The sequence below is a fragment of the Drosophila mojavensis genome, unplaced genomic scaffold (assembly GCF_018153725.1).
Source record: "Drosophila mojavensis isolate 15081-1352.22 unplaced genomic scaffold, ASM1815372v1 contig_136, whole genome shotgun sequence".
NCBI lineage: Eukaryota > Metazoa > Arthropoda > Insecta > Diptera > Drosophilidae > Drosophila > Drosophila mojavensis.
In genome coordinates, this window is record NW_025318667.1 from 18,165,018 (window position 1) to 18,192,560 (window position 27,543).

Consider the following 27,543-nt stretch of genomic DNA (forward strand, 5'->3'; position numbering starts at 1 on the left):
GCCAGCTCGCTTTCCTTTAACTAAGTTACTAATAATATTAAAAAATAACAGTGCGTTGGGGAATTGATATAAAAATTAGATTCAAATTACATCGCATTGCGCGTTGAGTCACCGTCACACACACATACGCATGTCTGTTTAGGCACAAAGGTGAAGGCACCCAATAGCAGTTCGGCATACTTTTACACACTGAGAACGGCCGCCAGCAGACGGTGGTGCTGTCTTTATTCGTGCTTTGGGTGACAAAACTATCGATACTATCGATTATGGTGCAGCTCTAGCGACAGCGACAACGAAGTAATTTTTGTGCTTTTGTGCCCGCCGCGCCACTGAAGCAGTTTTATTCTATTATTTTTTTTTCGTTCAACTTTTGTGTGATTTTCTGCGCATTTATAGCCAATAACAAACAGCGATAGTATTTTGGCGTTTGTGAGTGTATGTTGCGTTGTACATAAAACTAAAACGAAAGAAAAACTCCACGCAAACACTTTGTGCCGGTGTCAGCCGAAATTGCAGGTGAGTTCAGCCAAGTTAATTGGTTTTCATATCCTATACCTTTTCCTGGTACATTATATGCAGTCGTACGAGTGTACCCAGTACAAAGGGTTTTCTGTTTTTTAAATATTTTTTTTTTGTGTGTGATCATGCAGCATTAAAAGCAATAAAAATGAAGTGGGATGGCAAGAAAGCAACCAAGAACCGAGCAAACGGAATGAGTGTGTAACGCAATGTTGAAATACCGGTGTGCGCGGCGTCAGTGTGCATACATGTACATGTGTTTGTGTGTGTGTGTGTGCATGAATGTGTGCTAGTGTGAGAGAGAGCGCGACTTGAGTTGAATTGGTTTGAGTGAGTCATTAACCGGCCTGCGCGCCGCTTTGTCAACGTTTGCTGTTTTTTGGCATTGCAAATTGGCAAATTTGCCGTTGACACTTTTTATATTTGTTGTATTTACTTGCTAAAACATGCAACTAACACAGTTTCGTTGTCTGCCAACGAATAGCAACGACAACAAATCAAATAGTGAGAGTGAGAGTGAGAGACATTTCGCTGCATGCTACGGCTTAGCTCTCTTCGCCGCTGCTACTGCCGCCGCCGTTTTAAATCAAATTCGCCAAAAAGTCTGTTAAATATTTGAATTTCAGTGCCAAGCTTGAGTTCTCCCTAAAGTATTTAGCGCGCGCGCTGTGCGCTAGAGCGAGACAATGGAAAATAATGTGAGAATTAATATATGCATTTTGTATTTTGTGTACATGTATATATATATATATATATATACTTATGTATGTATATATTTGTTATTGGTGTGCCGGCTGCCATAAATCACTGTCGCTGCCCGCCGGCCACCTTTTGCTGCTTATTATTGTTGTGTTAGCCAAAGCGTGTGAAAATTGCAGTCAATGCTGCCTCGCAACCACCGTTTTTCCAGCGGGTCGTTCAAAGTTTTTCCACTTACTCACTCACTCATACACGCATACATACATATACATACATATACGTTATGTTGCGTCGTCTTGTATTGTGTTACTGTCTTTCTTTGTGTCTGCAGGTCGCTTACTTCCGTTTTTATCATATGTCGCCGCATACATACATACATACATATTTATGCATGTATATATACTTATATGTGTGTATGTGTGGCTATACATATGTATGCTAGTCCAACAACAGCATATTATCTCATTAGCATAAAGACGCATTTTCTAGTTAGAAGTTTTAATATTGTTCCAATTTATAAACTGAACCAATTTACAGAATTTGTTTGGATTCTGTGTGAGTTTTGAATACGGTCTAATAAATTCACATTTTACCTACACCTATATTCTTATTTATGCACATATATATACATATGTACATATGTATGTGCTAGCTGGATTAAAGAGAACAAATAACGAAATTCCCAATCCTGATTTGACTAAGAAAAAAACCTGGCAGCACTGGTTTGATGGCTGGCCTGCTTCTACCATTCACACACGCACGCATGCATATGTGTGAATGCATGTGTGTGTTTGTGTACGAAAGTTTCCAATTTTATTGAACCGGGACATTAGTTAAACGCTTTGCTGTTCTGGTTCTTTCTGATTTGTTCAGCATCTCAATGGCTTGACATTCCCATGCCATTTGTAACGGTTTGTCTTGTGGCAGCAAGAAAGCAGCGCAAAACTAGAAATAAATAACCACAAAACCGAAGCCTATGGGCACCCAAGTTCTAAGCTCTAAAAGCAGCCAAGATCTTCCCACTTTCGTACTCTTCGCCGTACGCGCAAGGCAAAAAGACAAAAAACATTGAGCGAGAGAGAGAGAGAGAGAGAGAGAGCGAGAGGCAGGCGCTGGTAAATGATGTAGCAGCGGATGCTGCGGCGCAGTTGTGCTCAGTTGTTTACACTCGCTCACTTACTGGCAACGCCAATGGGCTCTCGCTCACTCTGTGTGTGTGTGTGTGTCTGTTCATTCATTATTTGATTTATCGGCCAAAAGTAGAACGATTCGTAATTAGCTTGTTGAACATGCCCAAAACGGGCGGGTGACCGAAGCTGTGTTAAAATCTCTTTCTATCTCTATCTCTCTCACTCTCGCGTACTCTCTCTTGTTCTTTCTCTTTCCCTCTCCCATTGCTCTCATCAATTAACACCTTATTTTCTATGATTTATGTATATATATATATCCACATATTCATTGCTGTTCATCCAGCAAACTGAGACAAAACCAGTTTGTGTGCCAGTGTTGCCATTTTGTGCGAAATTTGCGTAGCTACCCAACGATTTTCTGTTGTTTTTATTGGGCTGAAGAGAAGAAAACAAAACGCCGAGAAGAAGCAACAGCAGCCACAGGTAAGCACCCAACGTTGACGTTGCTGCTACTGATGTGCGCGTGTGATATATGTATATATGTGAGCGTTAAATATAAATTAGCACAATAACACTTGAATATTCGATATTAATTTGTGTTTAATATTCTAAAAATAAATTAATTTGAGTTGGCAATTAAAGTTATAAAATTTATTACTGTGTAATTAGGACTGATGACACTACAGGTTGAAGATATGCAAATTGTTTTTGGCTTTCACTTTTCATGCACGTGCAATCCCTCGTGACTAGTAATGTGCACATCACTAGTTGCGCCAACGACGCGACGCTATTGTTGTTCGTTCGTTCTCTCGTTCGTCGTCGCCTTGGTCTTCGGATATTGTGTTCTGTTCCTCAGCTGCGCCTATGTGTGTGTGTGTGTTTGGCATTGAATTCGCTGAAATTTTGCACAGCGCAGCAACAAACACGAAGCAGCAGAAGACGCGCTGACGTCATCGACTATGCCGCCTGTTGAATTTATTTTCGAGGCGAATATTTTTAGGTAATGGAAATAAAACAGAATTTACAATTTGCATTTTGAGTGCAGACAGCGATGCGACAGCGTCGACGCTGACGTTACAGTCACCCAAAAAATTCGAACTTGGTTTCGAACTTTAAAACAAAATCCTCTCTCGGCCTGTCGTTCTCTCTTCGTCTTTTTTGGTACTTTCACGTGCGCTAGCCATGAAGCGCAACAGTCGGCTGCGCAGCCGTCGCTGTTTCGGCACTCTCACTCAGTTTGTTTGCTCATGCGTCGACTGCGCAGCGTTAGGATAGATTTTCATTTTTTTTATTTTATTGTTAGGTAAAGGGAGAGGGGGAGGGGCTGCTCAACAAGTGTGCAGCGACTTGCTATTGTTGTTATATCGTATTTTATGTAAATTAACCAAAACGGGTTGTTGATATGCTTGACTAGTTAAGCGGGCGCAGCGGCGCGTAGAGTACAGCACCAAAGCAAAGCCGGTGGTGGTAGTGGCAGCGGCGGCGTAGACGGTGGCTGCATTACGTAACAAAACAAAACTAATACGAAACGAAAAACGTTAAAAGTGGGCGCCTGCTTTTAAATTTCAATGCGCCAGTGTTGCCACCTGACAGCAGCTCCACTGACACTTGTTACGCTCTGCGATCTCTCGCTCTCCACTTCGCTGTGCATATATGTGAGTCTGCCTGTGTGTGTGTGTGAAGCTTCAAGTCGGCCGCGTGACTTGCTTTTTGGGCTGCTGGCCGGCCATTACAATTTCGTGGAGCATCTCTCGAGAATCGAAAGCCTCCCCTTCCACCCCTTATCCCCCTCCCCATCCGTTGCACACAGATAAAAAGCGTTGTATGTTCGCATTCGCTGCGCTGCGACGTCGGCTCATTTCGCATTTGACTCTCGGTACGTAAAGTCAGCGGACAGCGCAGCAGCAAAAAAAATTGTCGAAAAATACAACAGTTGTGAGTGTTTATTTTTTTTTTTTTTTTTTGTTTGCACGTGTGCAAGTACGAGTGCAAAAGCGCGAGCGCAGCTGCGAGCGAAAGCTTTGGCGCGCGCTTTTTATCGTTTTATAATTTGTGTATTATTTGCATGTAAGTACAAATATTTGTGTACTTCTGGAACTGAAAGTTAAGCATGTGTGTGTGTGTGAGAGTTTGTGTATTGTTGTATGACTGGGTGGGTGGCAACGCCTTAAAAGTGCTGTGCTATCACTTGCAGCAGCAGCAGCGGCTCTGCCCAATCAGAACTGCCCTTAACCCACTTAGTGAAGTGTGAGAAATTAATCAACGTCAAAGCAAAAGCTCTCTGAGAGACCCGCTGCGTCATCAACGTTGTTTAGTGGGTCAATCGCCGGTCGACCTCCGACGCCGCCCCAAAACCGATCCACATACAACTTTAACCAGTTCTTCACCTCCCCTCCACTGTCCTCGCCTGTCCCATCGCCAAACCCCTCACATAGAGCAATGCCTGGCGCTCTCGTTATCTTATCTGGGAACATTGGACAAAAATGTCTTTAAGCATTGCGTGCAGCACACTTAAAACGTTGGCGTCAACGGCGACGTTAACATTTACGATATGCGATCTCTTGGTCTTGCTCCTGCTTTTGCTCTTTCTCTTTCCAACAATGCCACCATTAAAAACTGCGTGGGAGAGCTTTTACTTTTGCTCGAAATGCTTTTGAAAGTGAACCGATGCTGACTGCGACGCTGACTGACAGACAGTCGAGAGTCAAGCTGCGTTGACCTTACAATGAGAGTGCAAGCGAGGGTAATGCGTAAGGAGTGAAGTGAAGTGGAGAGATGAATGTGGAGAGTGTAATTCAAGGCAGACACAGTAGCAACAACAACACTACAGCGATTGTTCATTCTCCTTTACTTCTGCTTTTGTGAGTGATTTTGAATTGCAATTGTAGATTCCACTGAACTTAACCTCGAAAGGGCGTCCATCATATGTTGTTAACTATTTCTGTATATCAAAATACCTTATTTTATTTACACATAAAGTAAGAGTACTGATTAATAACTGAATTTGGTCTATTTAGATATGTTAAGGCATATATCATGTGGTAATCATGTGATTTTTGAGTAGAGCATACATATAGAGGAAGAAAAACCCCGTGGAGTATAAATTCACTTGCAATATACACATATAGTTTTATGGGCGCATTTATAAATATTTCTCACGTTTCGTCAACCTTCCAGTTCAATCATTACTTCATCATTATTTGCTTTTTTATATTTTTTTTATCAAAGCAAAGCAGAGGAACAACAAAATTGATAAACTATTTTCAAAGTGGTTATATATATACGTAATGTTCTAATTTTGGTTGTGATCGCGACTGCCTCTATCTACTTCTCATAGTGTGTGTGTATTGGTGTAGACTTTGGTTTTATTATTGGTTGGCTCGCCGCACAACCTTGCACCTGCAGCTGTAGCTCCATCTATGGGACATTGAGCGAACTTTCAATTGATTGCAGCTGCCGCCGTCACCGGTGTTAATCGTAAGCTTCCAAGCTTCCCCCTTCACGTTGCTCACTTTTATTGATATGTTTTGGCGCTCATATCGCACAAAATGCCGCATATTCCTCTCTCTCACTCTCTCTCTTACTTTACATGAGTGTGTGTGTGTGATATTATTTCCTGTGCTATCTTGAAACAGCAACAACAATGCTATTTGATTGCTGTTAACTGTCTTTCCTTGCTCTCTTGCTTCGCTTTGCTCTTCCGCTCTCTCGCACTCATTCACTCTCTATCTGTTTGTGACTGCGCGTAAGCTGGCGTTGCTGTTGCTGCTGCTGCTGCTGCTAAGCTTTGGCGTCGTTTCAGCGCACAACGTGCTCTATTATAAAATTTGCCATTTAGTCAGCAGCAAACTTGCTAACGCGTCTGTACAAAGCACCGCACGCAACGCTTATTAGCTGAGCAGAGTTTCGAGTTAGTCAAAGAAGAAGCAGCAGCATCGCAGCTAGTCAGCAGCAGCAGCAGCTTTACCCCGCCCGCACTCACGCGCGTTCACTCTGTCACTCTCTCCCTCTCTCTGTGACTCTCCCACTCTCTTTTGGGAGTCATCAGCGTCGACGACGCCGAAGTAACAGCCGCAGCAGCAAGCTTTTAGTTAGACAGTCGCGACGGCGCGCTCGTTTCAATTAGACGCAAAGTTTTTTTTGTGACGTTTCGAATTCGCCTGGGTTTTATTTCCATGGAAATTGCAATTTGAATAAATGTCGTTTTTTTTCGTGTGTTGTGTTCAAGTGCAATTTGTATGAAGCCAACAACAATTAAAAGAACTACAAGAAACAGAACAACAAGAAGAACAACAACAAATTGCTTGGGTTGGTATTACAAATATATTGGCTTATATATATATAAATATATATATGTATATAGAGATGTGCAATGTTGTATGTGCCCAAGTCTCATATGTGAACATGCAGGCCTGCATGTGTGTGTGTGTGTGTGTGTGTGTGCGTTGTCCAGTCAACGGCTTTTCTAAATTGACATACTTTCTAAAAGCGCTAGTCAAGCAGCAGCAGCAACAACAACAAGTAAATCTGACCAGCAACAAACAGCAGCAACAACAACAACAACCAGTAATGGCAATGGCTAAGTGCCACAGCAAATGCCACTGCTGCTTGCAGCAGTCAAGCTTACAACGGAGGAGACACAGAAACAGAGACAGTGCCTCATAAACAAGTTGATAGACAGCCAGACAGTCAAGTAGCAGCAGCAGAGACCGAGGCAGAGGCAGAGGCAGACGCAGAGTCAGCGACAGCGCGACAGAAGCGTCCAGCGACAAGGCAGTGACAGAGGCAGCGGCAGAGGCAGAGGCAACAGCTACGATGCTTTTTATTCAGCGACTCGTTTGGCCAAGCGACTAACTGTAAATAAAAATGCAATCATGCCTACTTCAGCCAGCTCCACAGTCACCTATATATGTATATATATATATATATATATATATAGATATATGTATATACGTATCTATTGGCAAAAGTCTTCCATATCTGTCAGCTTAAAGGTGTTGTAAAACGCAAAAATGTTGCTGCAATAGTGAACACTATGAAAGTTGATAAACGAGAAGCAAACTAGAGTTGACTCCATGGATATTTAGAGTATACCATTTGGAACAAATGTCTCTGGCTGGAAAATTTTATCATCCAGCTATATATATTGCCAAAAATAAAAAGAAATGCAAAAATTTTACTGAATTCTGCTAATCCTGCTAAAGTTAAAGTGAGAGAGAGAGAGAGAGTCAAAGATTTAGGATTCATAAGGATATCAGATTCGTAGACAGACATACATATATAGTATATATAGAATCTCTGCCTGGATATTTTGAAAATAAGTCTCATGAAATGCCAAAATGTTATCCCACTTATCTTTCAAGCTTGTGAGTGCAACCACGTGCACCACGCTAACGTGGGAAAGTATGATATTAGAGGTCTCCATCTCCCAGTCTCTCTCTCTCTCTCTCTCTCTCTCTCTATCTATTTCCCTTTCTCAATTAACTTAAGCTATTCGAAAAGTTAAGATCATTTCTCAAACAAATTAAACATTATACAAACTCGAATTTAACTTTAATTAAACCGAACTGAAATTATAATTGAACAAATTAAGCTGTCTATTTGTTGTGCAGAGAATCGAACAGAGATCACATAATAGTATATTGTGAAAATGCCAAGAGATTGCATGTCGAAAGCTATGGATGGTAATGGTAATGGTAATACCCCATCATGGATAGACTATGGCCAGACTCTGGCATGTGAGGTGTGCGCGTGCTCGAATGCATTTAAATTGCCTCGTTTTATTTATAATACGAGCTTTTAATGTAGTTAAGACATAACCAATATAGACAGACATATATATATGAAAATGCATACATATATATTATATATTTATATACATTTATGTTTTTATTTCAACATTTTTTGTTGATTTTTTCTTACGGCAATGAACGATCTTCACTTGTTTCTCTCTTTTGCTCTCGCTTCTGTCTTTCTTTTTCTCCCTCTCCCTCTCTGTAGAGTTAGACTGGTCTGGCTGTTAAGGCCTTGTGTTGGCGCTTGGGGAGGCCATTGGCCATCGTGTTGGCCGCATTGCTAAAATTCCGCAGCTTTCTTTTGCCTTATTGCAGCTTTCTTCAGCTGAGCTATGTTAATTTTTTGTTTGTATGTTTTTCCTCTTCTTCTTTTTTCAAGCATCCCAGTGAATGTGCCTAAGAAAGAGTAAAAAGAAACTGTAAAATCAAAACAAAAACAGACAAAAAATTTCTCTCTGAAGGTCATGCGGTGCTGAATTCTTAAGAGTAGGTTTGACGCTCTAACTCTTAAGTATTGTACGTTCTCTCTCTCAGCATTGGAAAATGTCAAATGCAAATAGACGAGGCGAATTGGACAATTCGCCTGGGGCGCTGGGCTCTCTTAAATTAGCTGCCATTGTCGAAAAATGTGCACAGCTTTCGGCTGTGCTGCTGTTGTTGTTGTTGTAACAGGTGCAGCTGAGCCTATTGCATGCAAATGCTTGTTGATATAGCACACACGCTCACACAGACACACACACACATAGCAAGAAGCTGTCAAGCTGCGCTCGCTGCTTTGTCGAGCTTTGCACTGCAATTTTTTTTCATTTAAGAAAAAAATATTTTGTTTTTTTAAAGTCTGTTGCGTCAAAGTTCAAGGTGTAAGAAATACGATAAATCTTGAAACATGCTTGTTAATAACTTTAAATAAAATGTGAGCTGTGTGTCGCGCGCTATCTCGTTCCATCTCGCTCTATCTTGCTTTGGAAATTGCTTCAAACTGAGCTCATCAGCCAATGGAGCAGCGCCGCGCGCACGTTTAAAAATAGTTAATTATTAATTGATGAAATGACTAATTGTACAATTGTGATTTTTTCTGCTATATTTTCGTTTTGTTGTTTTCAGTTTTCATTAGATTCCGTTTGCTTGCTTGTTGGCGTTGCATGCGTCAAGGTAAATATCGTCGTCAGTAGCAAACAATTTAATTTGAACGGAGCTTGACGCGCTTCATGATGAATCAGTTAACAACAGAATCCAATGACGGCAATGCGCGTTTATAGCCAGGTTACTCAGTTAGACATGCCGATAAATATCTGGCAATATACTATATTGTATGTATTTTTGTATAAACCCCCATTCACACACACCCACATGCGGCACTTGCCCGAAAAAAAAGGTTAGTCTGTGATTCAGCATGCGCCTCTTTCGGTATACCCTTTACATATTGAATGACAAACGAGGGTATAACTCGATCGACAGAAGCAACAAGATTTCAACTGCAATTTCGGCAATTCTCGGCTATTTCCTATTGTGCGTGGTATCTGGCAGTTGTTCAGCTCGCCTCTTCACTTGTTCGAGAATATTTTTAATTTATTTGCCATATAAAGTGTTCGCAGCTCTTACCAATTCGATTTTCTCTTGTTCGATTGCTTTTTCGCTATCATTTGGCCTACTTAGCGTGGTACATGGCCAAGGGGATTGATTGATTGATTGACTGATTGATTGATTAACTGGCAACGTGTTGACAACTGTACCCAAATAGCGGAGCTGGCAGAGCTCGCCAATTAGTCACAATTAGCATAGAATTCGAGGAGCTTTTTAGTTTTACTGTTATTTTGCTTAGAAATTGGAAAAGTTTTAATGAAAGTTTTGCTAATAGACAACATTTCCTTTGGTCTAAGAATTCCTTTGACTTTTTAGCTTGAACTCAACGCTCGGTGCAGAACTCTCCAAAGACGTCAGCGTTTTCCAACACTTAGCTTCCGTGCGATCGCGAATGTGTTTGTGCTTGGCCTTGCCTTTTGTTAATATTTATTTTGTATCGAATTGGGATCCATTGGAGAGTGTTATTTACTTTGTTTTGTCATTTTCGTTGTTTTTTATATGTGTGAGTTTAATTTGTTGGGCCACTGTTTGCTTTAGTTTTAATGTTGTTTTAATGACAGCTGTGACGCGCACGATCTCGCTGCTGACGTCGCTGCTGACGCTACGTTTCAATGCATATTTTTATTAAGTTCATGCTCTCGATATTTGCTCTTTGCTATTTTGGGACTTCATAAATCAAGTGAAGAGCATAAATCCCTGAAAAAGCGCAAGAAATTCCCTATTCAATTAACTAACGTTTAAACAAGCACCACAAACACACACACGAATACAAATATATACATATATCATACCAAATGGAGACTTAAGGCAACTCTACAGTTCAAGTGCTTAGCGACTGCGGTGGCGACTGCGGCGGCGACTGCGGCTGCATATCATATGCATAACCTCAAAACTCAATGTCACGCATATTATACATATACTTACTTTTTTATGGTGTCTGTGTGTGTGTTTCTATTGTTTGTGGGGTTTTTTCTCTCATTTTTATTGTGCTATATTTGGGTTTGTTGTCTTGGCGATTAATATTTGCGTTTGTATTGTAGGTAAAATGAAATTAACTAACGAGTTGCGGTTGCGGCTATCATAAAATAAGTTGCAAATAATAAAAATAATAACAGCAAATGGCAGATGTGGCGAGTTTTTTGTTTGTCTCTTTGTCTTTATTATCTGTATCCCTGTTGCTCTGAAGCTTAATGAATGAATGTGCATGTGTGTGCTTGTGTTGCATCATAAAATTAACCGGCGCACAGTTTTGCATGCAAATATCGTCGTTTTATAATCAAAAAAGCTTTTATGCCTGCAAAAAATTATGACATAAAAATGTGCATAAATTTACAAACCCATAAAGCTGGAGTTAAAGCGAATTACTCTACAGCAAAGTGAGCGGGAGAGAGTGAGCCTAGCCCATGAGCCAAAGGGCGGACAGACAGAAAAACGAAAGGGAAATTATGCCCAACGCACTCACATTGTCTTCTGGCTCTCTTAAGGATGTAAGCGCAGCGGTGCTTATGCTCAATTTGCAAACCCATAGAGCTGGAATTAAAGCGAATTAAAGTAGAGCGAAGTGAGTGGGACAGTGTGAGCCTAGCATGAGCTAATGGGCGGGCAGACAGAAAAACGAAAGGGAATTTTGCTCAACACACTCACATTGTCTTCTGGGTCTCTTAAGGATGTGCGAGCAGCGCTGCATACGTATGCTTACGCTTATGCTCATGCGTGGCTTGCTACAGTTAGCCAATAGCTGCTGCGCTTTACACTCCCTTTGCATGTGCTGATTCGTCAACAGAGCAGACGAATTCAGCATACGCAATGTTGTTGTGGGGTATGTGCGACAGAGACAATAAAATTGTGGGGTGCTGAGGTGAGGCAAAATTGGTGTGGGTGCGGGTGCGTGAGTGCGTGCGTGCGTGCTTGGCTTTGTTTATCGATAGCGCAAAATTGAAGGGGGAAGAACAAGCGACCCAATTGTCTGTCGTTGTTTGTCTGTTTTTTGTCATTCATTATTTGTCTATTTGCCAATTTCTAATTGTTTTTATACCCCATAAAATAGTTGACAAGGTATATTCGTTTCGTGTAGCATATAGAAGGTAATATGCAGAGAGATTGAAATATATAATTAGAATTATATTAAAGTTGAAATTTATAGAGTTAATTTTCTTGATCAACATATATAATTTAGTTTTATCGATGTATCGTTCCATTCTGCATAGTTTAGTTCATCCTCTAGCCGAATACTCCCGCCTAGAACATTTCTGTTTCCTTTTCGGAACTCTTTGTTTTGCTAGCTAGTTTTTTTTTCGGGCGCGGACCGCATAGAAAAATGTTGATATAAATTATTTTTGGAGCAATTGCTACACAAATATGTGTATATGTGTGTGTAGACTTACATGTGTGAGTGTGTATATATTAGATAAGATATGCACATGATTTCATTGTATAAATATGGGAGAATAGTTGCCAACGGAAGTGCCGTTGACAGCAATCGAAATAATTATTAATAATAATAATACTGGGCAAGCTCAGTGCAATGCCAATTTTATTTTATTACATCGGCTTTTCTATATGCCATGCTCAACAAAAGGCAAATCGTTCTCTTAAACTAAACAAAAAAAAAATTAAAAAAATGAAAATAAAACTAAAAACAAAAAACGTGAGCATTAATTTGATTGCCTATTGCGGGCACGCCAATATAGCAGGCCAAACAAAGCGGCTTAAATACGTGTGTGTATGTGTGTGTGTGTGTATCAGTTAAGTTTTTGAATGCACGTAGTATGACATTACGTTGCCAACACTGATAACCGGCACGTCTCCGTTACGTAATATGACCCAATTGAGATTATCATGAACTGGAACAGTACGATACACACGGACACTCTCACACACATATACGTAATTATTGACTCAAATTAGCCGGTCACCTGGTTTCGCATCAAAACTTTCCATTGATTAAGCTGCAAATAGCCAAAAAAAAAAAAATAATAATAATACAGTAAATAAAATTGTCAACAAAAAAACTACTGTCAATTACAATGTTGGCTTTGTTTGTGTGTTTTGCATGCCAAATTGACCAAAACAATTAGCAAAGCCAAGCGAAGATCCAGCTTAGTGACTAACTAACGGTGCTCAAGTGAGCTATGGGAGAGAGCTTTTTGTTTTCAGCGTAGCGTGCGAGAGAGCGAGCTTTTTGGCGTAGCAAATATTTATGAAGTTCTTAAGCGCTTTATTGCCAATTCGCTTTCATTTATTTGATACTTAAATTTTGAATAATAACATTGAGTGTATGATTGTGTATATATGTGCGTATGTATATATGTGTACATGTATCACTAATTGCTGCTATATGTTGGCAATTAAAATAATCATGCGCCAAGTGAGGCGCAATGTCAAAAGAAATTATTCAAAATATGCCGAACGAACTGAGCTTCATAGATATGCATAAGTGTTGAGGTGTATGTGTGGGAGTGTTGTAGTATGTGTGTTTGTATTTGCGTGTCGCTGTTAATTATGGTCGCGTTGATGTTTTTATTTTCTCCCATCTCTAACCCACCGCCATTGCTCTACACCCACCATGCTGATGTTGCTGCTGCTGCTGCCGTCGTCTTGTCTATATATCTTGCTCTCCCTCTCTCGCTCGCACTCGCTGTCATTTGTATAAAGCGAACTTTTGACAGTTGCCTTTTGTTGTTTCGGCTTTGGCTGCTGTTATTTTCTTTACGTGCGCGCGTACCATTTGTTTGCTATCAAGAACATTTAAGCCTTAATTTGCTTCATTAAATTGTCACATTTGTATACTTAATGCGTCTATCTTATTCCAATGTTGTGTACATATGTATATATGTATGTATGTATATATATCTACACATTAAAAAGCCAAATTAGAAGAAATAAAAATTTGTATCGAAACACACACAGGTATAATTAACAGCTGCTCTAAAAATATAGTTTTTAACCTGTAATTAACATTTGTTGCTAAGTTGCTTGTTTGACTGTTTGCCCTATGTTTTACCTCTACTCATTCACAAAACAAAACGAGAAGTGCTTAAGCTGGAGTATGCGACTAGGCAATGCCCTGTAATACAAACAAATCTACCCAAGTTAACTGAATCAAAGAAAATATATATAGTAATATACATTTAATCAATTGCTATTAGCTATGCCATTATCAGCCACTCTTACCCCGCATGCCCCTTAAGTTGCTCATTGATTACAGGGTATGCGAAAATAAACAGTTTACTTGGTCAGCGATTCATTGGTACGCTTGATTGCCCCATTTTAATTATTGACCACACAAAAAGAAAAAACACATATACACACGTATACATACACTCTCGCACACACACAATGAAAGATGAAGAAAGAGCGTGCGATTGGGATTTGCGCTAAATCAACGCGGCATGAAAAGACGCATAATTGTTGAAATTAAAAGTTTGGCGCAGAAATTGTTTTGTCTATTTATTTGATGATTATTTATTATTATTATTTTCATGCTTGTTTTACGACACCAAATGTAAATGAAAAGTAAAAGCGAATGGCAAAAAAAAATATGACGGCACACGCTGCGACTGCGGCTACTTCTTCTGCTGCCTCTGCCTCTGCTGTTGTTGTTGTCATTTCGCTTTTATGTAGTTATTTGGCTTCCACTCGTTGCGCATACGCAATGCGAGGGATTCGCCGCGTAGCGTCGCTTTGTCTTGCCTTGCCTTGCCTTGCCTTGCTCTCTTGTCGCTCTCTTTGCGTGCGCCGCTCAGCGCTCAAAATCTCATTAGCTGCGTGCTCATTTGCCTGTGTATAGTAAGCTCGGATTTCTGTATGCGTCTGGGTGTATGTGTGTGTATGTGTGTGCTTTTCTCTTGCGGTTCCGGTGGTCAAGCACTGAACGTAAACGTAAACGAAAACGTGATTTTTGCCCTGCTGCTTTTAGCTTGAACTCATTAAATGCAGTTAATGGATATTAAACATAAACAAAACAATGAGCAAATGTTGCGCGTGGGTTAACCCCATAGCTCCGGAGATTATGTAAACGTGTGCATAACATAATATAACTAGCCATAGCCCCAACTGGACAGTTATGGGCCATGCAGCGCTATCGATAACTTAAGCTGAACTTCAACTGTTGAACTATTGTGTGTAAAGCCATATAACTATGCATTTTCGCTGAATCATTTTCATTTCCGTTTCTGGCGGTGAACTTGAAAGCCCTAGCTAGATTTACTCTCTCACTCTGTCGCTATCGCTTACTCTCACTCTTTGCTGTGCGAGAATAAAAAAATCACAGTCACAGATTAGGCAAAAGCATAATAAAGTTAAATCAAATAGCAATCAACTGAAGTAGGAAATGACGCATACGTTGATTGAAGGCAGGATGCATTGCTAAAAGCTTACTCTGTTTGTGTATGTGTGAGAGAGAGGGAGAGAGGCAGATTGTACTCACTTGGCATTTGTATGATTCATCTGCCAATAGACGACACGTTTTGGCCCTCAACTCTTGATTCAACGTGAAAGAATTTGTCGCTCATTTACAGCTTGCACAATAAAAAAATAAATACAAAAATAAAATAAATAAAAATAAAATAATATGAGCTCATTTCAAATTTACTGTTTGGCCCCCTTGACTTGAAGGCAAATAAATAATAATTAACAGCAAAAAAACAAAAATATGAAGTAACTGGAAAGTCAAGCCAACGTTAATGGAATACTCTATGTATGACAATATATTTATTCCATACTTGTAAATCATTTGTATGTATGTTTACCAACACTGTCATGATAGTACTGATATTGTAGTATACATAGAGCTTTATCATGATTCTATTACAACCGCCAATTGTTGGGTCTGAAATTGAATTTCTTATCAGAGCAGACAACAAAATCTGATTAATGTCCGATCGGGGAGAAAAAGGCAAATGCTAAAGCTTGAATACTTATCAACACTCATCTATTGAATTATAGAGAATTTGTTGTTGCTTTTTATCACATACCTCTTTGGAATTTCGGAAATATTTCGTGTAACTATACAGACAAAGCGACAAGACTCATGAATGTCTACAACTAAAACAGTGTAATATAACTTCATATATTATTTATGTCTTCAAGTCTGTATATGTGTGTGTTGGTGTAGATATTTCGGTGTATATGTATTTGTGTACACTCGAAGTTCACGCAGAAGCGATAATAAAGTAGGCATGATGTCATAATTTGTGCAAACCCAACAACAACAATAAAAAAATAAAAAAAATCGAAACTTTGGAATGTCTTCTGCCTTTGCAGCTAATGATTATTAATTTGCATTTCGACGGAAACCGTTTGTTCAAGCCAGTTTCAGCAAGCATACAGTGTGTGTGTGTGTGTGTGTGTGTAAACACAGCATATTTTCTTCGTAAATCAAATGAAGATGGCGTCTCTGCCGTGTGACGTCACAATTGCTTTCAAAGCGCTTACAAAATGTCAGGTGTCAAAAAGTCAATTGAATTTTCATTATGGCAGGCACAGGTTTTTACAATCAACAACAACAACAACAACAACAACAACAATAACAATTTAATAAGAATTTTTAAGTGATTTTTCAAATCAAATTCAAATAGTTGGTCTTACGGGTTTCCTGTAACTGGGTTCAAGGGCTCCTCCGCTGGGTCGCTGTCAATAAAAAAGCTCAGCTTATTAAAATTCATACAAATAAAAATATGTATGTATATTATATATATATATATATATACATATATATATTTTTATGACGATAAGTGGAGAACTTTATACGCTGTCGTAATCTAAACATTTGTTGGCTTTTTATTTTACTATATTTCTTTTTAATTGTTTTGCATTTCCGTTGACAAAATGTTATCTAAAGTTTTCAAGTGCTTGAGTTGAAAAAAAAAAAAATAAATAAATAAATAAATTTGAGTTAATTTTTGTGCACACGATTTGTTAATTAGAAGGAAACCGAAATGAAACACTCGCTGTTTTAAAGGGTTGTCAAAGTGCCAGGTGAAATCAGAAATAAACGAATATTATATGCCAGATATAGCAAAACGAGCCAAGTGTTATGTATATATATATATATGTATATATGTGTGTGTGTGTGCACAAAACAGTTCCTATATATAGGAATTATGATCGTGAGCTTTCCATTTGCAGTCGCCTGACGCGTGCAGAAAGCAACTGGCCAAGAGCTTTAACCAATTGGCCCAAACGAATTTTATTATTTAATGCTAACTACTTTGTTTATTTAAGCATTAATAATCAATTATCTTACAACCAATTCTCATTGCAGTCTGAACAATTAGCAAAACACGAAAGCAACAACAACAACACAGACGTCCCCAACAATTTCCATTAACAACAACGGGGTGAGGATAGACAAGCAGCAAAATGTCGCCCAAATCGGTAAGTAAAGCTTATAAGGATCAAATTTAAGTGAATTTTGATAATGGGTCAAAGTTTTTACGCTATAAAACTAGCTGAGATAATGCTATCGGATTGTTGTAGTGAAACTTAGCTAAAAGCATAATCAAGTTTAGTGTTGGTTAATAAGAGAGAAAACATTATATGTGACAGTGTTGCCATATTGTTGTTATATTGCATCAATGTCAAATGGAATAAATTATTTCAATTAAGTAAAATTTAGTATTTAGAAGGAAATGTTTTAAAAACCTTTCATGACAATATGTTATAGTAGCTTAAATATTAATATTAAGCGTTGCCACCTTGCCATCCCCAAAGGAGAAAATACAACATTGAATATAGATGGTATAAATGTAGAGTAATTACAATCGTAAAATAAGAATTTGAAGATCAAATCTATATTCTCTAAAAGTGAAATTCAGACTGACAAAGCGTTGCCACCTTACGGGGAAGAAAAGCTAAAGATAAAATAAGATTGTCGAAGTCAAGAAAAATAAGAATTTTAGAACATGATTTAAATATACATCAAATAAAAATGGAAGATCCTACTCATATCACACAAAAGTAGAGTCAAAGCGTTGCCACCTTACGTACGGAAGAACATCAAACATGAAATCCTTTTAACAAAATGAGCTGAAATATGACACGAAAATCTACTCAAATCAAATTTTGCGATACATAAAATATTATTATCGGAAATTGTTTTCGGTATGCACAATTGTGATATCAAATTGAATTTGAATCGTTATGCAATCAATCAGGGGCAGCAATCAAATTAATGAAAAACTCATTTCGTGTTTGAAGCAGTAGCAGCAGCAGCTGCAGCTGATAAAGGAAAACCAAAATAGCATGCGAATCGAAACCTGCTTGTAAATTTTGATAGATTATCAAGCACTTTATGGCCACACAGATACTGCTGCAAATAGAAGAGGGTGAAGAGGAAGACGACAAGTGTGTACTTTCTTATCACTAAATGATTGACAGCAGAAGCCAAAAAAAAAAAAAAGTAGAAAAATATGAAAGACGTCATCGTCAGCTGCAGCGTCATTGAACTAGCAAATCAAAAACAGAAACCAAAAAAAAAAAAGAAGTCCGGCGTTTTCCACTTCTGGCAATGCGCCAAACTATTAAAAAGAAAAGTTTAAACTAGTCTGATGACGTCAAAGATTTGTGGACGACGTCATAATACAGAAAAGTCCCCCACAATCCCCACTTGACCCATTGGCGTCTGTGCCAGCCGTCTTGTGATGGCGCTGACTGTCGATATCAGTTGACGACTGAAAACTGAAAACTGATTTGCCTCAATTTGATTCGATTTCATTTCATTTGATTGACAGCGAACAGGACAGACAATAAATCAGTCCACGCTTTCAGTGTCATCTTCTTTTGCGACTATCTAAAACGGTTGATTCATAAAATGTACTATACATTGGGGTTTTGTCCGCCCCATATATAAGCATTTATCTAAATGTATATATTATGTTTTTTTTTTTTTTTTGATTATAAATCATGAGGAAGTGATTCAGAAATTGTTTTTTTTATTATAAATTTTGAGATCTTACAAATTTCAGTGGAAGTGAAGGCGAGAATAATTAAATGATAAAGCTAAAACTTAGTGAAGGGGGAGAAAAAAGAGATGAGAATGGAGACATACATGAAGGTATGGAATAGTGTGAGTGGTAAGGGGGATTTGAGATTAGAGAGATGCGAGAAAAGGCCGATGGGAATAATTAAAAGCTAATAAGATAAAATTATGGAGATGTGAAAAAGAGAGTGTAGGGCAGGAAATAGATGAAGAAATAGAGGGAGAGAGAGAGAGAAAGGTGAGGAGAGATTGAGAGAATAGGAGAATTGAGGATAGAAGAGAAAAGAGAAAAGAGAGAAAGAGATAAAGAAAGAGAGAGACCATATGAGAAGGAAGAAGAGATACAGAGACAGAGTGCGTGAAATGAAGAAATATAAATATTTGGAGAAAGATAACATAACGACATAGATAAATAGAAAAGCGAATCAAAGAATTGAAACTAGATAACGAAAAGAAGAAGAGAGCGAGAGAAAGATAAATCTAGCAATAATTACCAAAATCACCAAAGATAAACACATTTTTAATATATTCTTAAACTTAAACATCTTCTACTCCTATCCTCTTCCACTTTGGGCTCTTTTCTATATTCAAATTGCATTCATGAATGCGAAGCGATTCGTAAGACAATGGAGATAGTTTAATGTGGACCGAGAGCTCAAATGATGAATGATATTTGATGAGGCACTATTCGTGAATGCTAATAAAATGGTGAAAATAATAGGTCCCCAAATATAATGTATGCCCCTTCATGGTTTTGTGCTTGATGTATTTACCTTAATGGGCTTGGCTAATTGCAGCTCTAATAGGACTGACAGCCAACGCGTCGTATGATTGACGTTGATTTGTTTATCCAGGCCGGGCCTCTCCGAACGCGATGGCTGTCCATTGATTGGTCAGCCAAGTGCGGATAGGGGAGGAGGGGGGTTAGGTGGGTTTAGAGAAAGCACAGCTAACTGTATGCATGCGAGTATATATAGATCTATATATATGTATATATATATATATTTTCTCAGTGTCTATTTTTGGCTGCATAATTAACATACAATTGCAAAAGAACTAAAATGGAAGCAGAGGGAAAATGAAAATATAAATCTAGCATTTGTCGTTCAGAGAGCGGCACATTATTGCCGTATTGCCATATTGCCGTATTGCCGCCTTGCCGTTTGAAATTGAACAGTTGTTGAGCTCTGACGTGGGTGCCCCTGCTCTGTCTACCTTCACCTAAGACCCACCAGCCCCGATTGGATCTGGCATCGGGCCTGGCCTGGGGTCTCTTCGACTATGCCATTGCATTAAGTTAAGTTAAAAGCCTAGAGTCGCTTTTCCATTTCCCTCAGTTGACGCTGGGCAGCAGAACGACGCGCATTGGAATTTTCTACGATTTACGTTTCATTTTTTTTTTATTGCTACTTCGTTCGCTACTCGAGTGTGCGTGCGTACGTGTGTGTGTGTGTGTGTGTGATATATGTGTGTGCGCATTACGCGCCATCCAAAACTCTGTAACTATTCAAAGGCTACTGAAAAACGCTTGGCCGTCCAAAATGGTCGTCGTCTCCGATACCAGTCGAGCGCGTCTTTCGCGCTATGGCGGCAGCGTTAAGCGTAAAATGGTGCGTTGAGCCTGTTCCAAGCTTCCATATCTATCCCCTTGAAATACCCTTGAGGTGGAAGCGATGGGGGCGTAGTGTACTGAAGCTTGCCTAGGCTATTACTGCCAGTTGTCGTTCACTAATTGGATACGACTCAGTTCCAGAATATCATTTGAAAGTTAAAGCTATTGCTCCATGAAATATTATGAGTGTTATTTTACTAGAAACACTAAATAGTATAATGAGAGTTTTGAAAAATATGGATTTTTAAGTGTATTTTTTTTTTTTTTTTTTGTATTAGATTATTTGTGTAGCAAATTGGAATTTAGAGCTCTTTATTGAAATTCAAATTTGATTTAACATGTATTCTGAATCTCTCAAGAGTTCTAATTCGAATTTCTGAATTTGTAAAATGGTTTCATAGATTTATATTCCTGGATTTCCAATAAAAACTTAATGGAATTCGTATAGCACTTTTAAGTTCGAGTTCTTGGATTTCTTAGTTCTTAGTTCAATTTTCTCGGTATTCTACCTAGAAAAGTTGCAATTTCTTAATATCCGATTTATCAGGGTTTATACTGACAAGGGTTTAAGCACTTTGCTCTTTGATCTTGGTGTTCTGTGTTCTCTATAATACATTTTTTCTCTTTACAGTTTTGTATTATGAAAATACCAGAAATTAGCATATAAATGAGAGATAAACTTTTTCTTCCACACTTTAAGGGAATTCTTTAGCTTGTTTTAGGCTATGTAAACGTGTCTTTAGCTTGAACAGTGGACAGTTGATAGATACAGTTATTTGTATTAATATGTACATATATCAATATTTATAAAGATATTGTGATCTTATCTTATCTTGTGATATGCACAAATTAGTCAAGCTATTCATATTTGTTTAAAAATTAAAATCTAAAAATAGAATATAACAAATATATATTTGATAGATAATTTTGCTTGCTAAAGTATTTCTCAGTAATCTCTTAGAGAATTTCATTATAATTAATATCTATATAAATCATTAATATTTATATATTTTTAACTGCTATTCAGTCAATGTGTCATTAGAGTTTCGGATAGTTCATTAAACATTATTGACAAACGATCAATGGAATTTGCAGTTATATAAAATATGACGAATTTATTGAATAATTCAAAGCAGCATTTACATGAAATATACGACTTTTGCACAGTTATTTTCGTGTTAGTTTTGTTGTTGTTGTTGTTGTGATGCATTTTTATGGTTTCCGGCTTGACAGAAACAACTAGAGTCGAATAATATATGTATGCATAAGTAACGTCAACATTTTGGCATAGCTGAGAGCAATTTGTCATGCTACAGCTGCAGTAGCAGGGAGAGAGGGAGATAGAGAGGGGTGAGAAGCTAGAGTTGGGAGGCGAGATGGCAACTGGTTGGTTATGCGGCTGTTTCCGTTGCCACACTCGCTTGCACAGTGGGGCCAATGAGTGAGTTATGCTCGTATGCACGTACCATACACATGACAGCAACAACAACAACAACAACAACAGCAGCAGCAGCAGCAACAACATGCATTAACCCAAAAACGTTAATTGGATTGAAATGAACTGTTGAAGGTTTTTCTTAAATGAAACACGGTATATGTAGGCGCAACACAAAAAGTTTATTTAACAAAAATATTCAGTAACAAGTACACTTCTTCACGTACCGCGACGATTTGAACTTAACTAACCGAGCCGACACACTGACATTAATCTTACACAATGAACTTACTGAATGAACTTTGGCTCGACTTACAGCGCGCTTATATACCTACTTCTACTGCATATCGAATGTTCTGGATGTCTCCTTATGCTTCTATGTTTGCGTCTATTTCATAATCCAGAACATTCGGTTTCTTATTCTAGAGACAAATGTGCGATCAGCCGACGACTGTGTTTACCGTTAGCTCAAATGCTCACTTGATGATGAGTTTTTCGAGATCAATCCTCAACACCCTCCCTAAAACTCAACATCTCTATAACAAATTTGTCCCTTATTCTTCATTCCCAATTTCTCTCTTAGATACAAAAATCTGGGCTTTGGCAAAGCTTTAGTAAAAATGTCAGCGATCTGCTCTTCACTCTTTACATACCTTACATCTATCTCATCTTTCTCAAATAAATCGCGTACAAAATGATATTTAACATCTATATGTTTGCTTCGTTGATGAAATTCAGGATTTTTGATTAGCTTAATCGCACTTATATTATCTATAAACAAGATGTAGTTACTTAAATTAATGTTACAATCAAAAAACAATTTCTTTAGCCATATCATTTCCTTACTTGCTAGAGCTGCACTTACATATTCGGCTTCTGTTGTTGATAAAGCTACACATTGTTGTTTTTTACTTTGCCACGTTATTGCAGCATTCGCATATTTACACAAAATTCCAGATGTAGATTTCCGAGTTTTCTTATCACCTGCATAATCAGCATCACTATATGTCTCAAAAATATTATTATTTTTACTGTATAAAATTCCCAAATCCATCGTTCCTTTCAAATAACGAAATATTCTCTTAACTAACGTCCAGTGATGCTGCTTCGGGTTTTCTAGCTCTCGGGAAACTACATTAACAGAAAAACTTATATCTGGCCTTGAAACAACTTGTAAAAACATTAAATTTCCTATTGCTTCGCGGTAAGGTGCATTACAATTATTTTGTTCAGATACATTTTCATCAGACTTTAACGCTTCATTATAATTTAAAGGCAAGCTTTGTGTAATAAATGTAACAGGGCAACCATAAAAATCTGGCATACGAATCTGTGATCTATCTCGCAATCGCCGACCCATTTCACTATTATTATGTTCAGTTGATTCATCTTCAATTTTATTATTTTCGTATTCACTTTCATTAGTCTCACTTTCAGAATTGTCAACTAAAATTTCAGGTTTTTTAAACTGAGCTGTAAAGTTTTCTGGTTTAAAACATACATCTCTACTTATAATTACATCTCTCATATTTGGAACATATACACGATATCCTTTGCAATTTTCAACGTATCCTACTATAAATCCTTTAATAGACTTTTTATCTAATTTTCTCCTTTTTTCTTTTGGTACATGTACAAAACATTCAGTCCCGAAAATTTTAAGATTTCCGATATCTGGCTCTTTCTTGAACCACAACTCATATGGAGTTTTATTCCCATGTTTTGTTGGACCTGTGCGGTTAATTACATAAACTGCAGTGTTTACTGCTTCTGCCCATAGAAATAATGGTAACTCAGAATTAGAATGCAACATTGATCGTGCAGCTTCAATAATAGTTCTATTCTCACGTTCCGCAACTCCATTCTGTTCAGGTGTATAAGGAGCATTAACAATATGTTTTATTCCCTTCTTATTAAAGAACAATTTAACTTCTTTATTAATATATTCTCTACCCCCATCGCTGTGAATTTCTTTAATGTTTTCATGAAATTGATTCTGAATTGCCTGAATAAAAATTTTGAGTTTTTCAAATACTTCTGACTTATGACGTATAAAATAAACTTCCCGATAACTTGAATAATCATCTTTAAAGCTAACAAAATACAACTTTTTACCAATAGACTCTACCTCTATCGGACCGCAAACATCAGTATGAATTATCTCTCGTGTCTTTGTTGCACGGTCAATATTTTTGTGAAATGTTAGCCGATGCTGCTTCCCATAAGCACATCCTTCACAAAAGAAATCATTTTCTAGAAAATCAATATTCTTATTTTTCAAATAATCGCGAACATGTCGAACGTTTTGATGACAAAACCTCTCGTGCCATACTTGTAAAGAATCACTTTCTTTCGATTCTATTTTTCTTGTTAAATTACACAATTTTGGCATCAAAACATTCGCATCTAATTTTAATAAGTTTCCGAACCTAGAACCCGTTGCAATTATTTTATTATCACGTCTCAACAAACACTGTGTTCCTTTATTTTTAATAAGACAATCAACACCCCTTTTTGCAGCTGACATAATAGAAAATAAATTGTAAACTATTTCCGGAACATACAAAACATTAAACATTGTCGTCGCCCTTTTATTATTATTGACATAAGTTTCAATATCAATATTACCTTTTCCGTGCGCCGTGATATATTTACCGTTACCTACGCCTATCCTCAGGGGCTCCAAAATTCTTCATAAGTAGAATACCAATCTCGACGTCTTGACATGTGATCAGAAGCTCCTGAGTCGATCACCCACACGTCATCTTCTCTGCCGTCCCTGCTCGCAATCAATCCTTTCATCGATGATTCACCCGATTCTCCTTGATTATTTTCCGCTTGACTTCCTGCATTTCTCCTTTGGTGACAGGTGTTGCTCTTGTGGCCTTTCTTCTTGCATATATAACACCTGTAGCAGTCCTTCTTCAGATGTCCCATCACGCCGCAGTTATAGCACTTCATAATTTTCTTCTTATTTTCATGTTCTCTTTTATTTTTTCCGTTGCCGGCGACTAACGCTGTTGACTCTCCAGGTACCACTTCTTGTTCTTTTGACCGCATTTCTTCTGTCATTAAACGAGTCGTCAAATTGTTCAATGTTCTTTTGCTGTCTTCGACCGAATCCCACGCACTATGAAAATAGTTAAACTTTTGAGGCAAAGATGACAGGATTCGCGACATTAACATTGTTTCAGGCACAGCACTTCCAAGATTTTTCATCTTGCTCCACAAAACTTCTAACTTTGAAATATTGTAGTCCACACTCTCACTTTCAATCCATTTGAAATCAAAAAACTGTTTCTGAATAGCCGATAAATTTTCTTCTGATTTCATATCATATACTGAGTTCAATTTTATCCACATTTCTCTTGCTGTTTTGCAGCTCACAATCAATTCCATCGGTCTTCTCTCGATAGAGTGAATAATTATTTTCCTTGCAGTCTTATCAGCTTTCAAGAACCTTTTCGAGTCTCTCTCGTATGTTGCAGACTCCTGTGTCGGACACGTCAAACTACCTTCACAAACGGCAAGAACATCGTCGTCTTCTTCCAATAGCGTACGAATCATAAAACACCACAAATGCCAATTGTCTTTGTCGCGTAATCGTTCAATTCTCATATTTAATGGCTCCATTTTCATTGTCTTTATTTAGTTACAAATTTGCCACTAATTCACTTTTGTACTTGCACTCGATTTCACACTACATTACACGTTTAGCACTGTCTGGGCCCATAACCTGTTGAAGGTTTTTCTTAAATGAAACACGGTATATGTAGGCGCAACACAAAAAGTTTATTTAACAAAAATATTCAGTAACAAGTACACTTCTTCACGTACCGCGACGATTTGAACTTAACTAACCGAGCCGACACACTGACATTAATCTTACACAATGAACTTACTGAATGAACTTTGGCTCGACTTACAGCGCGCTTATATACCTACTTCTACTGCATATCGAATGTTCTGGATGTCTCCTTATGCTTCTATGTTTGCGTCTATTTCATAATCCAGAACATTCGGTTTCTTATTCTAGAGACAAATGTGCGATCAGCCGACGACTGTGTTTACCGTTAGCTCAAATGCTCACTTGATGATGAGTTTTTCGAGATCAATCCTCAACATGAACGTTTTCAATTTCCTTGCATTGTGTCACGTTTGATTTGCATTGCGACAAAATGCACTAAAAAAAAAAAAACAACAAAGAGACAAAATAAAGAAAAAAAAAAAAAATAAAATAGAGAGACATATAAAAACACGTTAAAATGCGTAGCAAAACATATGCAAAAAAAAAATATATATAAATAAAAAATCAACAAGAATTGGAAACGTCTAGGCAAATAACGAAAAAACTATGCATTTTTTGAGCTTACAAAAACGTTGCTATCGATAACTTTGTTATCGCTCTTAATGAGCGCGACAAAGCCACAAAATTGTGGTTGCTATTTACGGTTTACAGTTAGGAATCACGTTCAGCTCTTCCAATTTTGCACTCAGATATTCAAGACATTGCCATAAAACAAGTCAGCTCTTACACACAACTAAAGTTGTAATTAATCGATAGCATAGTTGTTGTTGAGATGTTATTGCCAATTAAACTTAGAACTGTAATAAAGTTAGTCAATATATATAAACAAAATCAAGTCAATATTATATTGCTTTCATATTAGAGAAGAGAATGAATCGATAACTGGAACCTCCAACAATCGATCGCTCATTGATCATTTAATGCGAATTAGTGCACGCATTGCAATTGGTAGTGCGAGAGAGCGCTGCAAGTGTCAAAGGAGGATTATGGAAGTAAAAGTCGCCAAACATGTGAGAAGTGCACGTGTCTGCTAATTACGGCTGGCCGGGAAAAGCTGCCTAGGAAAATCACGCTCGGGAAACGGCAACAACAAAAAGAAGCAATCAAGCATGACAGCAACAGCAACAACATCAGACGTTTATAGTAAATGGATTGACTGGCTATTCCGAATGTGTGTGTGTGTGTGTGTATGAGTGTGAGTGTGAGTGTGTGCAGAGAAGTCAACGTTATACAAGCGGACATGCAGTCAGTCACATGGGCTCATGGAGGCATACAGATAAAAAGGGAGAACGAGAGGGGGAGCGAGAGCGAAAGAGCGAGACTCTTTCTGTGTTTGTGTGTCACTTGACCAATTCGGTCAGCGCGTGGGTGAGAGGGGCTTAACGTCAGCAGAGTGGAAAAAGTGGACGAGGCAGGTGAAACCCATAGAAAGGGGAGAGAAAGCACATGAAGCAGACACGTGAACTCTGATAGAGGAATATAATTACGACATGAATGGCATAGACATTCATCAAGAATATCGATAGCATACCAGAGATCAAAGGATTTTAATAAACAAACAAACAGTTGTTGTAAATGAAATGATTATGATAAATTGAAATAATTCACTCACAAATTAACAATAAGAAATCGATAAATATCGATAATAGATTATGGGTTAAGGTAATCTACAGATTAGAGATACATGAATATGAGAAAGACCTAGTCAAATATAAACGATCTCTTAGCTTATGCAATGAATTTTAATTTGTATATAAATTCTCTTCCTACTTGTAGCTAAATGTGCGCGTCACAACAATGGACGCTGAACTGGAGTTTGCCATTCAGTCGACAACGACCGGTAAACAACTGTTCGATCAGGTGGTCAAGACGATTGGATTGCGTGAGGTTTGGTTCTTTGGTCTGCAGTACACCGACTCAAAGGGTGACTCCACATGGATTAAGCTATACAAAAAGGTAAGCATTACACATATACATAACT

At 38.0% G+C, this 27,543-nt stretch overlaps 1 protein-coding gene and 1 long non-coding RNA gene across 6 annotated transcripts in view; one reads left to right on the top strand and one right to left on the bottom strand.

The window, feature by feature from the left end:
• Positions 1-61: 61 nt before the first annotated feature.
• LOC6584154 (moesin/ezrin/radixin homolog 1) overlaps positions 62-27,543 on the top strand; it is a 31,302-nt gene continuing 3,820 nt past the window's right edge. Inside the window, exons 1-3 of one of the 5 annotated variants that reach the window (XM_015161484.3) lie at positions 62-516; positions 16,992-17,104; positions 27,339-27,518. In XM_015161484.3, coding sequence (XP_015016970.1) covers positions 17,090-17,104; positions 27,339-27,518 — 195 coding nt within the window. In that variant the 5' untranslated portion in view covers positions 62-516; positions 16,992-17,089. Of the gene's footprint in view, positions 517-4,323; positions 4,416-16,991; positions 17,105-20,132; positions 20,318-27,338; positions 27,519-27,543 lie in introns of those variants that run through there. The other 4 variants (XM_002009777.4, XM_044007027.1, XM_044007029.1 and 1 more) reach the window with 4 other exon arrangements.
• LOC122756728 lies at positions 8,212-10,334 on the bottom strand. The gene is made up of 2 exons (XR_006356564.1): positions 9,746-10,334; positions 8,212-8,539 (listed from the first exon to the last, which is right to left on the bottom strand). It is a non-coding gene; the product is annotated as an uncharacterized LOC122756728 (long non-coding RNA).